This window comes from Monomorium pharaonis, chromosome 9 (assembly GCF_013373865.1).
Source record: "Monomorium pharaonis isolate MP-MQ-018 chromosome 9, ASM1337386v2, whole genome shotgun sequence".
In the NCBI taxonomy this organism is placed as follows: domain Eukaryota; kingdom Metazoa; phylum Arthropoda; class Insecta; order Hymenoptera; family Formicidae; genus Monomorium; species Monomorium pharaonis.
Window position 1 is genome coordinate 19,422,178 of NC_050475.1, and position 18,219 is coordinate 19,440,396.

At 43.9% G+C, this 18,219-nt stretch overlaps 2 protein-coding genes across 14 annotated transcripts in view; one reads left to right on the top strand and one right to left on the bottom strand.

Moving 5' to 3' along the window:
* The window catches only part of LOC105839218 (growth factor receptor-bound protein 14), a 295,416-nt gene that overhangs the window by 226,116 nt on the left and 51,081 nt on the right, over positions 1 to 18,219 (bottom strand). The window contains exon 1 of one of the 10 annotated variants that reach the window (XM_012685378.3): positions 972 to 1,963. The exons of 6 other annotated variants lie outside the window; for them this stretch is intronic. The gene's annotated coding sequence lies outside the window, so the exon portion shown is untranslated. Of the gene's footprint in view, positions 1 to 219; positions 1,964 to 18,219 lie in introns of those variants that run through there. 3 more of the 10 variants (XM_036292223.1, XM_036292222.1, XM_012685377.3) reach the window with 3 other exon arrangements.
* The window catches only part of LOC105839217 (SET and MYND domain-containing protein 4), a 207,352-nt gene that overhangs the window by 87,704 nt on the left and 101,429 nt on the right, over positions 1 to 18,219 (top strand). The window contains exons 1-2 of one of the 4 annotated variants that reach the window (XM_036292215.1): positions 1,898 to 1,982; positions 6,161 to 6,533. In XM_036292215.1, coding sequence (XP_036148108.1) covers positions 6,502 to 6,533 — 32 coding nt within the window. In that variant the 5' untranslated portion in view covers positions 1,898 to 1,982; positions 6,161 to 6,501. Of the gene's footprint in view, positions 1 to 1,897; positions 1,983 to 2,140; positions 2,295 to 6,149; positions 6,534 to 18,219 lie in introns of those variants that run through there. The other 3 variants (XM_036292213.1, XM_036292212.1, XM_036292214.1) reach the window with 3 other exon arrangements.

Sequence of the window (18,219 nt, forward strand, 5' to 3'; positions counted from 1 at the left end):
ACCGACACCCACGCCGTGAATAAAGGAGGTAATCGGGGCGCATTCTTGCACGCCTGTCCGGAGCCGATCGCGATGAAGCGCATTCCCGGAAATCCCGACCCACGAAAAACCGCGAAGATAATACGCCTCACGCACGTACACACGCCGCCGCCGCCGCCGCCGCGATTCCTCTAACGGTTTTCAGATTGAAAGCACGCGCTTCGCACGGAATATACGCACCTTGCTTCGTCGAGATAAAATTTGACTCCTCACCTCACGACTCGCCGCTGACGTGGAAACGAAAGGGAGAACGGGAGAAAAGGTCGCGTTCGAAATAGACTCCTCCCACGATGTCTAACGTCGACGGTTCAACGGTCCGCGACATTTCAATTCCGGAGTAGCGCGTGTCGGGTTAATCGATAGCCAATTACGCGCGACGAAACGCGAGGCGAGAGACGACTCGATCTCGCGGCACGATCCTCCGGGATGGAGGATTCGCCTTGCTTTTCCTCTCTTTCACTCCGCGGCGCAAGATTGCACAATGTTGAGACGCGCGTTAGGTTAGGGATCCGTGCCGCTCTACTACGCGTTATTACTACGCAGCTGGCGGACGGAAGAGAAGACACTCACGGTTTCCCCCCCGGTGGTCATTGCACCGACGTTGTTTACGACGCAGTCGGGAGACTCGCCGGAACTCCCTCACCGCGCGCGCCCCGGTCGCGCGCCGGGACGAGAAATCGTGTGCGGATTTAGGCGCGCAGGACAGCTAATCGCAGGGATACTCGTCCCTCCCTCCTCCGTCCTCCGCGACAGCGAATTCAAACGGCGCAAGATGGCAAACGGTACGCGGGCAACTTCACGCGTTTCGTCGCGCGCAGGGTTGCCAGCCGCCACGAAGAACGCGACGTCGTCCTGCGCTCCGAACACGTCTCGGATCTTCCTCCCCGCGGAACGGCGATCGGGGGGGAGCACGAAGGCGACGAGCGTCTAACCTCTCTTTCGATCGTTCTCTGTGGACCGCCGGAGAGTCGCGCCTCGCGTCGCGTCCGACCTTCGACGCGATGTCACACGTGGTTCCAGGCACGTAGCGTCTCACGCACTTCCCATCACGTCTGGTATTCTCGTACACACGCACATATGAACACACACACACACACACGTATACACGCACGAAGCCAGCGCGACACCACGCGCTCGAGCAACTCCGACGTAGCGTGTACGCCGTACGGAGCGAACTACGCCGCCGTGGAGAGAGAGAGACACGGGACACGGGAGAAAATCCGAGGGTAGGGAGGGGACAGGGGGAGGGAGGAATAACTTGTTCACTCGTGTCGCCCGACGCACGGGGACGCACGTGCAATCGATCAAGTCGCGATTCGTATTCCCACGCACGCGAGAGCCGCACTGTCACGAGAGAGCGAGAATAACGAGCACGACGCGACGGCGCGCCGGGTCAACTAACCCTTGTGATTTTTCGTACCGCGGCGTAACGCGGCGCAGCGCAGAGCGACGAAGGCCGCCGAAAACTGCCGAGGACCGGCGGTGGCGACGGACGGACGGGCGGTCGGTCGGGCCAGCGGACCGGCCCGCTGTGGCGCTGCGTGGTTCCTTCCTACTACTACGCTGCCGCCGCGAGAGCGGCAACTTCAGGCTTCTCTCTTCTTCCTCCTTCGGCTCGCGACCAACTTCGCGTCCTCGTTCGCGCCAAGACTGTTCGCGTCCGCGGTCTCGGCAGTGAGTTTCGCCCGCGCGACAAGTCCGCCGTAACGTCTTCCCTCGCGTTTCCTCCGCGTCCGTCTTCCGAATTCCAATCCAGTCACGAGCGGACGGAACGTGAGGCGCACTCGCGCGCGGGGACGCCAAATGTAAACACGGCGGCTAGGTGAGGGGAATGACGAAGCGCGCAATGGCGGGAAAGCTGCTCGCTTACCGTTGCACGTAAACGAACGGAACACGGTCGTCGTCGTCGTCGTCGTACCCGCCGAAGAACGCGATAGGAAAAGGTAACGTGCCGTTCGCGTGGCGTCCCGCATAGTACTACGGAGGAGGGGCGATTCCCGCCGCGTACGGCCTCCCTCGCTTGCACACGGCGCGCGCTCCGTCCTTCTCGCTCCCGCCATTTCTCCTCGCGCTTGTGCACACGTACGTACGACATACGGAACGGAGGAGGCTCCCGCTACACCGTCTCCCCTTCCCGGAATCACCTCACGCTGGCATCCGTCACGACTTGCGAGCTCTCCTCTTCGGACGCCTCTGTCTCCCTCGTCCCTTCGTTTTTCAGGGGTGGCATTGTGCGACGCACGACTGTGTCGCGGGTAAGGAAATGCTCTTTTTTTTCTTTCCTAACCTCTCAGTGATGATGAAACTTTCGAAACATCTCTGATCGCGCGAGCGTCGCGCAACTTTCAAGTGTGTGTGTGTGTGTGTGTGTGTGTGTGTGTGTGTGTGTGTGTGTGTGTGTGTGTGTGTGTGTGTGTGTGTGTGTGTGTGTGTGTGTGTGTGTGTGTGTGTGTGTGTGTGTGTGTGTGTGCGTGCGTGTGACGCAACTCACACGACTTGAATATGTTTAATATTTATTATCTAACGGACATGTGCATATACATACTCACTGTTGTGTGTGATTCCGAGTTTCTCGAATATTTTAAATTCTAAATTGTGAAACTCATCGAAAAAACAGTTCGAAAATACGTAAATATGTCATATAGAATCTATACATAATAAATATAATTCGTTTTCTGTACACGTAGAAAAATATCACTTCTACTACTTAAAAAAAGGAATTATTAAACCTTCTCTTTTAGCAAGTAACGATTATCTTGAACAAAAACGAAAAGACCTGTGGTTTCACTGTACTCTCGGAAAAAGTAACAGACATTTCTTGTAGTTTTTGACACGAACAAGTGTCCTAATTAAAATTCCGTCGTATGATAGGAACACATTAAAAAATTGAATTTAAATCAAAGAAATATGCGTGACGCGGTTATTAGATCTACTGTCCATCCGCAAGATCGACCACTACGTCTTGATAGTGCACAGTCTTGATATTAAATGTATCTTATAAAAATGCTATATTTTTGTTAAAGAAAATATCAGGGCACGACGGAAAATTTTCGTGCGTTTGCACGGCGTCGACGGCTCGTGCGTCGATGTGGTGGGGAAGCCGTCTCGAACATGCACGTGCGCGACCGTTGTGTCGATTGCGTTTGAATATTTTCGCAAATGAACAGCATTTTTATAAGATGTTCTAAACCGTTATTATCAAAATATAATGTAACCTGTGTATTATCAATTTGTACAGCATCCGTCTCGTGAATAATTGCCATACGTTTCCCCGATTTTAACTACATTTCTTAAAATAAATGTATATTTTATTTTTGCCAATAAAAACAGGTTTTAACACTTAGAAAAATTCATTATTATGTACTCAAAATAAGAATTTATACTCTTTCGAAAAATATAAAATGTTATGGAAGAGAAATCAAAATGATAAGCGAATACAATTTTTATTTTAACCTAGTATTCTTCATGGAAATATATTAAATTATTGAAATTATTCAGAATCTAGTTTGAATAAATTTGATGTTAATGACAAAGTCATGATAAATTAACGAATATATGAATATTTGAACTATGAATATGTGAAATAAAGTAAGTAACACTGATTTAATTAAAGCAATATACAGTATATATAGAACATATTGTATTTATATTAAAATCATTCCTCATGAAAATTTATTTAATTTTTTAACATAATTAAGTGATAAATTTTAACATGTGAGCGTAATATTTAAATATTTTGTATTAAATTAATATTCAACCTGTATTTTTCTGTGTATGTGTGTGTGTTTATTTCAGGTAAATATTACTTGTTTCCAGTAAATAATGAGTATTTTAAGATTATCACAAAAAATATTCTTTATAAAGATAATTGTTACTTGAAAGAAAATTAAAAATTGAGTAATTTTTTCTTAACAAGAGAATGACTTAAAATGAAACTTAAAACGAAACATTCTCATGCGAGGTATAAAAACTTAATTAGATTTACTTTGAAATTTTATAATAATATCGAATCTTGTACGACGATTCAGTGTAAATCGAAACAAAAACAACAAACATTTTTAAAATGTTTAATGTTTCGAACATTAAATATATATAAACATTAAATATATATAAAAATGATATATTTATTATTGATCACTTAAAAGCGCTTCGTAATAAATTTAACTTCTCATCTTTTCGAATATTGCACGTATATCTTTGCCTACATTTATCAAGAAATTAATTTGTTTCGAATCTACTATTCATAGCATCGAATGTGCGTTCAAAAATACGTTTAATCGATTGAGTTTTCTTAAAGCAAAGACCGCGTAATAAATTTTGAGATCCTAAACCATTTTCTCACGAATATTCCGGGAGTAGAGAATCCTGATTCTCGCGATGAAAATTTTAATTAACGCCGAAGTTTCAATCGCCACTCACTCGCGAGAGATCTCGCGAAACGTTTCACGGGAGACTATCGCGGTGCCGCTATTATCGCGAAAGTTCTAATCGTGATCAGTGCGAATTACTGCGCATATAAAAGCGAGATCGGTCGCGTGTGCTTCGTATCGCATCTTGTATGACGTATATCATCTTCGCGTCATCCGCGCTCCTCGCTCTGTATCTTCGGGTCGTTTTCGAGAGAGAGAGAGAGAGACAGAGGAGGGCAGGGCAACGGAGCATCTAAATCCGGCCTTTTCTATCGTACCCTCGCGTCTCCGTGCCGTTTCCTCGTCAACCCCCTGGTGAGACAGAACACACTTTTTCTCGGAGCCGCCCGCACGTTCTTCGTTCCCTCCCTCTCCATCACCCCTCGCGGTTTCTTCCTTCCACGATTCGCTCCCACTCTCCCGAGTCGATCCTCTCTTTTTCCGCCGACATTTTCACGCCGACTCCACGTCCGCAGAATCCTTCGGCGCGCTCGTGAAAGCGTATTTTTTGCGTCGCACGAAATTCCTCCATGGGTCACGCCGCCGCGATGAAATCGCGTATTAATATATGTCGACGTCACACGCTGCTCGCGAACGTATCCGATAAGCTTCCGATAATGTCCTCCTGACGCGCGACTTACGTTTCTTTCATCGTATATGCGTCACTTTTTATTGTGCGCCGCTGTGTGACAATTCTGGAACGGACTGTCGACCCGCGAATATTTTGAAAGTCAAATTTTCAACAAAATAACACAATAACGATTCAAAAATGGTTATACCTTTCATTTAGTGCTTCGTGCTTGGGAATTCGATTCTTAGACGCTCAAAGATATTGCAGTACAACATTCTTCTTAGACAATTCAAAACAAACTCGACACAGTGATCAATAATAACTGACTTTCAAAGGTGTAGCTAAACTTTAACTTTTTATATATCGGACAATAATGTAGAAAATGGAAAATGCAATCTTTATTCGATGCCCTCACTACTCGATAGAACAATGTATATAAAAATCAACCGTTTTATTTTTATATTCAATCTTTTAATTTGTACACTATACACCCCTTTTTATCATATATAATATTTATAAATTATAATTACTTTAGCGTCTTAATTAAAGAAATATCGACATTGTAAATACCTTTTCAGAAACAAATCATGAATATCACAGGATTCGCTCCCGCGCAATTTAACACGTTATTGCCTCAAGCTAATGAACTCTCCGCGGGGCTTGATTAATCCCTAAATTACGTCAATCTAGAGAAATCGACAAACGACGACGCGTCTGCGTTTCCCCGATTCTCGAAGCCGTTTCGCACGATGCCATCGGAATCCCGTTTCGTATCGCGTACGGCCGTCGCGCCGTCTAATAATAATTTCGCGAGAGAGCTATAGAAGACGGGATTAATTAACCGTCTAGTACAATCCGGCGGGGTACATAGACAATACATCTATCTGTGTCGCGATTGCACGACGTGATATATGTACGTTCCAGGAACTCTCGCAAAATTATGCACAAAGGCAGGTGCGTCGCGAAAACGACTGCAAGGTCCTTCCACGTTCGAAGGCAAAGTTATAAATCGTCGCGTATACATATAAATAGATGAATTAATAAAGTTTCAAAAAAAAAAGAAAAAAAGAATTAAATTGTGTACAACGTTAAAAAATTTAATTTTCAAAATTATCATAAGTAAAATATAGTTTTGTTTCAGAATTCGGTTCCAGTCGCTCGTTCCGGACGTCTAAGAAAATCCCCCGAAGACGAGGCACACGTACACGCACGCACGGCCGAAAGTAATGTGCGGCCAACCGAGGCGAAGGGGAGATCTGGAGGGTGCGCGGTGTTCGTGTATAAGTGACGTCGCGTCGCGTAATTGTGCTCAAGAGTTCGCCGACATGAACGCGAGGCGAAAGAGGGACGAAAGGGAAGAGGAGCATAAATGTTCACCGTCGACGGAGCGTGCCCTAGGTCTTGGCCATACGCAGCTGGGGAGAGAGAAGGAGAGGAAAAGAGCCATCTCGACCACAATCGTCGTCCCCTTCCCGCCGTATCATGAACCACGAGGGTCTTCGCTATATACACAGGTGAGTCGTTCGTATATGTATGCACGTTATGCACCTGGCTGCGCACGCCTGCGCGCCAGGAGCGGAAATCGGATCGTCGGGGATCGGTACTCCTCGAGTAGACGAGTCAACATTTTAGGGCAGTCTGGCGTTCAGAACTTTTCAAAAGAGAAGGAGGTATTTCCGTCCGCGCTCCGTCTATTCGGTGGATGGTATTCTTGTAGCCATCCAAGCACGCGGAAATAAACGTCGCGTCGCTTCCATCGAATGAATCGCTCTGATTTCGCCCCCCTTCACTGGCTCCTTTCGTCCACGCTGGTACTTTGCGTTAACGCGGTGAAAAAAAAAAAAAAAGAAGCGGAGAACTCGACGCGCTTGCACCGACGCACGCTTCCGCCTCCACGTTTCCCTCGGGACCCACGGTGACGTAGAATGACGTCACGGTAGTTCCCGGGACGAACGATCGATCCTGGTCATTGTGCTACTAGCCAGGATGACCGTAAGAACAGGTGAGAGAGAAAGAGAGAGAATCTCGGATCGACTTTCGAATATGGGGGGAAAGGGGTTTCGGTCCACACGGTGTACGCGTGAGGTGCGCTCATTCGGTTCAAGGTCTTGTTAGGCTAAAGACCTAGTTTTAAAAAGGTTGCGTGACCGCTACTATTTGGACGGTTGGTTTACAATACACGATTAAATTTATGATTTATGGTTGTCCAGATTTTTCGTGCTTATCCATGAAACAGCTGGATAGATAGAGAACTATAAAAATATGATTGAATTTAAAAATAGTTGGAAATTGTAGTGATATTATGCTTACTGCAACCATTTTTCAAGGATCAAAAATCATTTTCAATCAGTACAATCATTTTATCCGAGATTTTTATTAGTATTTTTATTAGTGTTTCTTTGATTAAGATCTGAACAAGTTAATACTTATACTTTGCATAAGCCAAGTATAAAACGGATATTAATTAGACGAATGAGTTGCAAGTTGTAAAGGCAATCGGACAATGTATAAATAACGTGCGCAGATATGAATTTATTCAATGTAGCTGTTTCCGTCTTTATTATTTATTTCATACGTCGAGGGGAAAATGAGATCAAGTGGCACTTGGCGTAAAATCAATTTCGGAGAATAAATTCAGATCGCATAAAAAAAAACGACGTCGGTCGAGACGCTGCTCTTCGCATGTCACGTGTGCCCGCCGCCGTATCGAGAGACGGGGCGAGCTATATTTACATGGCTGTAAGTCGCGTCGTACGTGGTGACGATGACTCGCCGAAACGCTCCAAATATACGGGAACGTCTACGGATAGGAGGACGAACGAACGTGAGAGAGGGAGAAAGAGAAAACTCTCGAGAAGAGGGTTGGAAACAAGACGGGGTCGGTCGGCCTCGAGGAAGTAGTACGAGACGAGCATACGAAGGGCAGGATGACAAATGGCGAGCGGGAATGCGAGTGGTGAAGATAAGCGATGGGAGGAGGACGCGTTCCGCGACGGAGAAACGAAATCGGTTCAATAAATGCAGCGCGCGCGACCGTCGGCATCGCTTCGTTGGCGACGAGGGCGAGGAGGAGGGCGCGAGAGGAGGCTGGGCACGGTGAGAGTTCGTCTCTGCGCGCGTGAGAGAAACGGAGAGCGCGTTACGGGCGCGAGCGCGACGGAGAGACAACAAACCCACGCCTGCGCCACGTGGCGCGAGCGTAGTAGCGCTGCGGCGCGGCGCGTCACGTCGCGGCGGCTCGACGAGAGGGAAACGGGGGGCGAGAACCGTGACGATGGTGGAGGGGAGATTATACCAACGACAATCTAGGCTAGAAAGTGTCCGAAAGTCGGACGTTGCGTCCAAAGTCGAAAAATCTCAATAAACGAAAGAATTAGACGGAATATTTTTTTTCCCTCCCCACACGCGCGGCAACTGCGTCATTCCTCGCGTAAAGTCGACCCCTATGAAACGAGACGCGTAAGTTGCTTGGCGATGCGCGGCGAGGCGTGGCGAGGGGAAGGTCACTCTCTCGCTCCGGTCGATAGCTACTGATCGAGCGCGGGAAAGAAACCGGATGGCTCGGACAGAGAAAGAGAGAGAGAGAGAGAGAGAGAGAGAGAGACAGAATGATAACAATGCAACGTGCTCCACGCGATCGCTAATGCACCGTCTGTCTGTCTGTCTGCTTGCTGCCGTTACCATTGATAGTAAGTCCGTCCCGTCTATCGTCAATCGTCGAAGTATCCGCGCGGATTGCATTTCTGCTCGTTACGCGATTGATTTTCGTGATGTAGCCTCATCGACAGTAAATTGTATTACATTAATCAACTTCGACTGACCGTGCCTGACTTCTTGCGATTTGTTTTATATTATGATTTTTTTTTTAAATCATTCACGCACGCGATTCACGAAAGAGATTGCAACTTTTTCTATTATGGAGAGACTCTTGCGCTGTTTTCGCGTTTGTAATTATTCACGGGCTCAAGCGACCTTGACGGGAAAAGATGGACGATAACAATAATTAGTTATGCGCGTGTTGGCCGACGGCTTTCACGTTAATTGATGCTAATGAATGCGGAAGGCAGGAACTGTCCATACGGGTTGAACTTATTACTCACTTGCAACGTAAATCATTTCACGAAGAAGCGACACGACACTTGCGATAAGCGTATGCCATTTCGCATTAGTACACTTCTAATAAACGGAAATTTCGTAACAATACCTATTAATCGTCGTAGATAATCCGAATAATTCATATTATTTCCTGAAAGAAAAAAAAAAGTTTACTGAAAGTTACCTGAATTAATAAGGCAATGATTCCAGGGAAAAAATTGTCACCCATTTGTAATACGAAAAAATCACGATAAACAACAACTTTGTTAATTCTTATTTTTAACAACTTGAATTTTTCAATTAACTAACGATGCCACGTCGACTAGGTGAGCGGGGACAATGGGGGACGAGGGAAAAGGGCTGGACAGCAGGGAGAAAGGCGGTGGAAAGGGATGAATGAGAGACAGAGAGAAAGAGGGAGATGGGGGTGAGAGAGACCGGATGATAACAGAAAAGGCATCGACCGCTCGGGTACGTTGCCTAGACAACACAACGGACGTCGACTTTAGCCGAATTATTTGTTAAGCCGCGCTCACACGAAATGCGACGTTTATCAGTATTGGATGAGAGTTACATCGGTTTATCCCAGAATTAGTGCTGCGCGAATATGCCGCAAACCTAGGACACAATCGGATCGTTTAAATGAAATCCCAGAATACCATTGAATTCCCTGTATTTAGTTGCTAATTGAGCGAACGTCAATTCGGTCTTTCAGAGACAAAATTTCGCTCGTACACTTAACATTTAATTCAATTGAATTTTTAAATATTAAATGTCAAATGACTCTGTAACCTGATACTGTTTCGATGTTTAAGTAATCACATTCATTATTCATTTTATTCTAACCTTTCATTGTCTCTTTAAACCATTTGTAGACGGAAAATCGCTATCTCGTGTATCGTGTGAAATAAATTTAAAAAAGACAAACGTGGTTGGCGGATGTAAAAGAAACGTCTTTACCGTGAAACGTGAATACTGTGTTAAGTGGAGCCTTTATGAACACTCGGTAATTAAATTAAACGTAGTTGCGAGCACGTAATGCGGCTTCGACGGGATGCGTTCTCTATGCTGCATACGTTACTGGAATGAAACCCTCATCCCTTCCCTTCCCCCCCCCCCGTATTTTAAATGACACGCAACGACAGTTATACTCGGCGTTTCCCTCTTCACGCATATTCTCCCTTGCCTGGCGTTCCTACGAGAGATCGGTTAGGCAAGGTCCGGTATGCTTTTCAAGCCACGACAGTCGCTTCCGAACGAGGGTTGTTCACCCCTATCCCGATCGAATTTTAGGGCTCGGCAGGATTGCGAAATAATACATGCAGGCTACGCGAGAATCAAGTTTACACGCAGCCGGAGCGAGCTGGAAATGCATCCACTAATGAGAATCTTCTTTTAATGTGTAGTCACATTTGGATTTAATTAAAAAATACATTATCTATATCTCTCAAAATTTTTCTAAAGCGACGGAAGCGCGAAAAACTAAAAAGTTTAACCCTAATATTCAGAATTTATTTTGAAAACATGCTACTGAAATGAAATATATGCCGAATTGAGCGGACTACCTATCTTCCCGTTAAAATAAGCTGAATTTTCCGTAAATTGTTTTTCGCGAGTTAATGGGCAGAAATGCGAAACATCCGAGCCCGGTTGCCGGTCGAGAGTCAAGAGACGTACGCAGTATCGCGGGGAATGCAGAAGAATAGCATGCAAAAATGTCGCGCTAACGGCGCGCCATTAATCAGCGGGAACCACAGGCGCGTGCGGCATCGCGTCTAGCCGCGCGCAATTAAGGTAAACACGCGGTGGAAATTAATTAATCGATGCGCGATGCCATGCGTGGAGAACGACGTCATTTGTTGCGCGACGACCCCGGTCGTCGTCGCCGTCGCCGCCGCCGCCGCCGCCGCTGCCACTCGAGAACGTCGACATCGGGGATAACGAACGGGGGAATCGACGGGGGCGCGCATTTTTCAGCACGATGTTGACGCATGATTATTACGAAAAAGTAAATGTGCGTTATCACCGCACGGCGTGTCCTGCCTCCGATAAAAGCGAGCCGTTGAAATCTGTGCATGACCGAGTGCCACTCTCCCTCCTCCTCCTCCTCCTCCTCTCGAGCGGATCGCGTGTCGGTCTGTATCGACGCCGATGTCCCCTTCTTCCCGACGCGAAAAGACGATGTCAAAGAATCTCCACGTCGAGAGTTTCGAGATATCCGATACGAGGAAGCGGATAACGTAACCGCGCGGCGCTTTATCTAATCTACGCGAGCTCTTTCATTCAGCCGCCCGTTTATTTCGCCGAAGTGGAATCTACTACGCGACGCTCGAGCGCATATTCCCGACACGTCTGTGTCACGCATCGCGCGTTCGCCTTCTGTGAAATGTACGTGTAATAGAGAGGCGTGTCGCACGGGGGGGGAAAAAAAAAACGAGGAAACCCAGCGTGTACTTCATCACGCCTGTGTCAATAACGCGGCGATAACAGCTGGCGTCAGTAACAACACGCGGAATTTATTTACAGTGTTTCGCGTTCACCTCCACTGGAGCTCTGAAGGTTGTCCAAACAAAGTCTCAAATTATTTGCGCAAAGTCCTCCTCTCTCCGCTTCCTCTCCCACCTTGTCTGATATCGCTCGATTGAGATGTCTATCACGGCTACGTCCGTGAGTTTCACCTCGCTTCCGTTTATCCGTCGATTTGCCACTCAGTTTGCAATTAATTTCGCCGCAACGAAAGTTTGATACCTATGCGACTAATCTTGAAATTTAAAAATTACTACACTGAGAGAAAAAAAAATAGCGAACCATAATACAATTTGTCTTTGGACCGTATTTTTATAACGATATTATTAATAAAAAAATTTTATTTGGCACCAAGATCCGCTGCAGATCAAATTTAATAGGCAATCTTAGTTTTATCTGTATGTTTAAAACATTTATCGGTCGGAGAATTAATTTATTATTATTGCATATTTTTATAGTTATTCAATAATGTAAATTATTATTCAAACTATATTAAGCCAGAACCTGTTTGTCCTTTGAAGTTAAAGGAAGACCATGATTCTTTTATCCATGTACAGCTGATTGATGACCAAAACCGATTCGTCAAAATGCGTATGTTTTCAATTAATTAATTAAAAATTAATTAACACAGTAGCGCTTGTATCAAAGAAGAAAGGTTTGCAAGTAAAATGTGTATCATCCGATATAATTCCGAAGAAAATGAGAAAAAGCGTTCAAGCAACCGTCGACTCGAATCGCGTGAAAAAAATACTCTGGAGTAATTCACTTTACTGGTTTCCAATCTTACGAGGGTCCGCCACAGCCGAGCGAATTATTTTGTTCTAATATCACTGAAGATCGTGAACGCGCTACGATCAAAAACTCATGATTAACGATCGTGACTAACCGACTGACAGTCGAAACACATGACTGGTATTCGCGCTGTATGTACGCGCGCACTCACGGCCGTTCACTCGATTGACGCTCCTCGAAGGAAGTATCGACGAAATAACGCCGAAGCCGAAGGCCATTCGCGACACACATTCTGACGAACGAGCTCTAACTGACGCAACGACTCGATCGAGATATCGCAGACTGTGTGACGTGCATGCGGCAAGCCGTTCCACGTAATTTTGGCTCGTGATTGTGTTAGCGATTTTCTCGTTATTGATATAACAGATATATATTTTGACAGTTCTCAGAAAAGCAGATTGTCATTATTATGAAGACAAAGGAATGCGGAATCGACAAGTTTGGAATATACAATGGTCGTATAATCCTTTGTAAGCATTTTGCACAATTTTAAAAAAATTAAATTAAAATTTCCAAATATTTTTTAGAAAAGCAAGAAACCACAAAAATTATATATTTCCAATAGATTTTGTTTTCGAGATATTTTACCTTACACATTAAACTATAATGCAAAGAATCGAAATTATAGGATTTATAGAATTTATACATAGCAACGTCGACGTAACGTGTAAAGAAACTGAAAAGCTGCGCTATTAAAATAACAAATAGTCCGTACAGTTACATCATAACCGCACGAATCATAAAATAAAACTGCGAAGATTCACGAACAAGCAGCACGTGTCTGTTTGAGTTTTACACCAAGCGCACACGTGGAACGTTACAAAATACTCCAGAAATTGTTTGCCGCAAGATATCTTTGAATTTCAAACAGCGCATAGCGATCTCGCTTTTCTTACGGAAAAACTTGAATGAACCGAGATAAAATCATGTAATATTAAAAATTGCGGAAAGCTATTTTCAAATATGGAACACACACCGTATTGGGAATCGATGTAATCGTGCCAGAGATACGCGGGGATGAAGTTCGAGAAGTTTAACCCAACAAAACGGAAATGACGGTGACTCGCGCAACCGCGTACGCTTCGAATTCGTATGATTATGCACCGTAACGCGAAAGCCTTCAAGACCGCGTTTCGTAAGCGAGTCGAGAGCAAAGCCTGGTTTCGTTCAATTATTTCCCGCGAAAGTACGTTTTACTATCGCGTAATAAAAATTATCGTGGCTGTTAAAGTCTATCCTCGTTCCGCGATAATCGCCATCGCGGCAGTCGTAAAAAGAAGCGATCGTTCAACCGAAAAACGGAGACGCGAGAGGTGTTCCAAATTTTCGCCATGCGAGCCTTCGCGCGCGAAAGAAGTTTGCGAACTTCGTGCCCCTCCGGTGCCTTTACTTGTTGCACGACAACGGGGCAACGATGATCGATGATCTTCCTCCCGTATCGTTTGATAGCCGCAAAACCGCAGACATGCGGTGCTTGTCACTTGCCGCGAGAGCACGTTTACCATCTCTCTCCCTCTCCCCCTCCCTCTTCCCCTTTCTCTCTCGAGGTATCTGATATCGATATTTCTAATAATACCACTTCCCCCCCCCCCCATGAGCTTTCGCTCTGCATCTCCGCGATACCGTGAGAATACCATCACACCGCTTGTTTTAATCGAAATCAAAAAGTTTCCATATTTTATTGCGCAACTTTCTTGCAAGTGTAATTTATTGGCACGAAGTCAAATACCTACTCAAATACCCGATATACTTCGAGGAAACACGATGGAAATGATCCGCAAACGCATCTTCACTTTGAAACGCGAACAGCCGAAAAGCGAAGTACCGACAACAATTTTTACAAAACGATCTCATCTGTTGCCTTTGTCTGCTAGGATTGCGTTGTTGCGTCTACGTTATCAACGCTACGCCGCAAAGAAAGTTTCGCATTTCATAAGTGACGATCTCGAGAGGGATGTGACGCACGGAACACGGAGAGTAAAGTGAAAGGGGGAAGAGAGAAAGAGAGCTAAAAGAACGAAACGAAACGAGACGAAGGATCCCGGGAGATGGATTTATGATTAATGCTGCTAGACGGCCGGGTAGTAAAAAGCGTTTGGCCGCCGCGAAAGTAAAGAGCCGTAAAACCTAATGAGATGAGTTCCACCGGGATCTCCTAGGCAGACTGCTTTCTGCGCATGAAACCCTCTCGGTACCAATATTGGCTGCGTGCCGGTCTTATACAAGGTGTTTGCAAGAAATTCCATTACAACTAGATGACATTTCTCGATAACGTTGAGACGATTTTATCAAGATATTTCTTTCTTTATATTTTACTCAAATGCAACAGCCTTCTTTTTTTTCTCCAATAGAATTTTGTCATTACTATTGTAACCGTCGCACATATCCTCCCGCCGTTATGGATGCACCCGGTGCATAATTGACTCGCAATTTATGTCTCGAGCAAACGCACGTGGGTGGCCCGTGCGGCGACCGTATCGCTCGTGCGTTTCTCCTTTTCCTCTGCCTCTTCCGCCTGCTCGGTTTATTTGTTCGCATTTGTCGGCGAGGTGGTCCCCCGTGAAACAGTACCGCGCGTACACGCATCGCCACGCAACGCGACCTCGATCCTATCTGTGTTTAGAGATAGATCGCGCCGACGATGGATTCGCGATGATACGGCGGTCCCTCTGATGCTTTGTGTCCAGCTCCGTCGATTTGATTTGGGATTTTTCTAACGAAATTTTTCACGTCGCAAAGTGAGCTAATACGTGGCAAAAAGTAGGCGATTAGCGCGAGATATTTGTGAATCAACTTCGTATCATACCTTCGCAACAAAGTGATATAAACTGCATAAAAGATTTAAAATATGTGGGGAAAAAAAGGTTTCTGGTATCATTGCGCGCTGAAAAAAAGTGTGATATTTGCGGTTACAATTGTACAGTAAAATAATTATAGTCAGAAATATCACTTTTTAGTAATTACTACTTTAATATGGATAATAATAACCATATTTATAGTAATGTTTGTAGTGATTGTTTTATATTAGTACGACTTATTATATTAAAATTTTCGTTTTGATTATGGCGTTCATATCATGTTGTATATCATTATGCGAACTTTAATATAGTTTTAAAAAACTATAATTTACATTCTTGAACAATTATAAAAATATGGTTCGGTTAAAAATAAATTTACAGTGATTTTGTGGTTACTGCAGCTATTTTTTTCTCTCGGTGTATGAACCTCTCGATTCCAACTTTCTTACCTACTTAAAGTGATTCAAAAAATTTCTAAAAATTCGCGAAACATGCTTCCTAATTTCTAGAAAAAATGTTTGTACTTTATTTTAGAGTTAATTAAATTAACTTCGAATGTCCGAGAAACTTTCATAGATCAAACGAAATACTCACGATATCTTAAGAGTTGATGACAAGAACACGAAAAAATTTCAATTTGAGTGCCAAAATACACCGCACAGCGTCTGGCAGACTCGAACGGTTTATTAGTACTAATTGTAAAAGGCGCGCGTCGCGCTACGAAGAGGGAGGGAGTCGACTTTTCGGCACGGTCGTTCACTCTCGTCCGTTTCCTTGTCTCCCTGTCGCGTTCATGCGCAAACTGCGCAGTAAACAAACCCGAGTGCGTTTACCTCGTTCTACGAGCTCCTGCGACCGCGATTCACTCGATTTTTTTTTTTGTTATTCCTCTTCGCTCGCTAAATCGCTCGAGGCATTTAATGACGCGCGCGTATATTAAGCAAACGATCTTTCACGGGAACCTGCTTTCTCCGGAAAGCCACACATACCTCATTATGTACTACGTGCAAACTGCAATAGGCGTAAATATTTAGAATTGCCAAGTCAAGTTATTAATTAACGTATGATTAATTGAATCGAGTCATTTGCGAGATCGACGCGATTAAATTTTATGCGTGTGAGTCTAATCATACGACGCACGGTCGTGATTGTAGATAACGGTGATAACCTTTCGATAACGAGAATAACGATGGAGATATAATCGAAAAGCAGAATATCAACCTCTTTATAATTCTATTTTCTGCCAGGCTGATATAAACATTTCAACGCGTGATATACGTAATCATCTGTGATCTAGTAGAATGATAAGAGTACCTAAGTATCTAGTAGGTTTGTTACATCCACGTGTTCATTGATGCTTTATTCTTATCTTATCAATCTGATTTCTAAGTGCCCCTACCATCCTATTGTTCTATGCCTATTGCGCATCTTCAAATACAGCATATTAGAACTTAAAACCAACAATTTTGTCCTCGGAATGCAAAAATTACATGCTCGTACATCGACATGCAAGTACATGTCAAATTATAATGCTAAGTATTCAAATATCGTATGAAGAAATATATAGTACATAAATATATACAAATATGTATACGTGATATACAAAAGTAATTAATGTTTAATAATGTAATTTTCAAATTGATATAAATCATTAATTATTTTATTCAAAATATACAATATTTTTTAGATATAAAAATCGATTAAAAAAGATTATGAAAGATTGATAAGAGATAAAATCTGACGAAAGTAGACAACTTTAAATAATTCAAAGATTAACTCTCGAGTAAGCTTCCAATACAATAATACAACGTAGATAGCGTAATGTACACAGATAATGAACAAAAGTAGTAGATTTGTTTTTAGCGTAATATACACAGATAATGAACAAAAGCGGTAGATTTCTTTTTTTTTCTCAGAGATGATAGATATGTACAAAGCCCATTTCTCTTATTGCTACGATATCGTGCAGGGCCTATCCTATAAATCAAAATAATTTGCTCGTGCATACACTGCAACTTGGCGAACCTACGTAATCAGAACTTTGCAGCACAGACTACAGCGATTACAAATTCAAACACACGTGCCGGTAAGCGTGACTTACCGCTCCTTGCTGATTTAAGCAAGGATTAAATGTCACTGTTCAAGGGAACTATATGATCCTTACGCTATTCACGTTCCCACAAACGGCAGAGTTTACACCCCTCTTTCGAAGAAGCCTGTTATTTTTAGCGCCAAAGCGAAAAACGTACAAGTTCGCTAACATTATTAAGAAAAAAAAAAAAAAAACAAGTGTTATCAGGTGGTACGGAAGAGTTTGAGAGTAAAATCTAAAAGTTAAACATGAATGTAATATGAGCGCAAAAATAAAAATGAAATAGAAGGAGAGGGGGAGACTCGCATAAAAAATACATCTTACCTCGGATCGACAATATACTCATATCCAAAGCTACACTGCAAACATATAAATGAGATGATCAAGAGAGAATGAATTATGGTAAAAACAAACCTTGATCGCAACAACGCTCGACATGTAAGAGACATAGATTAGTAAAACATTAATTACAGATGCATTCGGAGGAACATCCGTTCGTGAACTCAGACGAGAATTCGGCTTTCCGTTGTTTGTAACCGGAATCTATATAAAGTCAAAGAGATAAAACAGGGGTTTATCGTTTTAAGCATCGTCAAGAGCAAGAGCTTATCAGCGATAGTTTCCCGGAGCGTTTCGACCAGCGCGGGCGTATCGAGTACCGGCAATAATTAAGCAATAATATCTTGATATCAGCCGTGTCGTAATATAGGTAATCGAAAAACGATCATTTGTAAAATTGTCTCGGCGTTATCGAAACCGACCGTTTCCATTCCTCCTCGGCGCGATAAGCGTGTCGCGATATAAGAGTTTCCGAGCAATCCGATGGAAATCGATTCCGCGGGAATCGCATAAGCCCCCCCCTCCCCCCTTCGTCTCTTCTTCGAGTTATCGCGATTA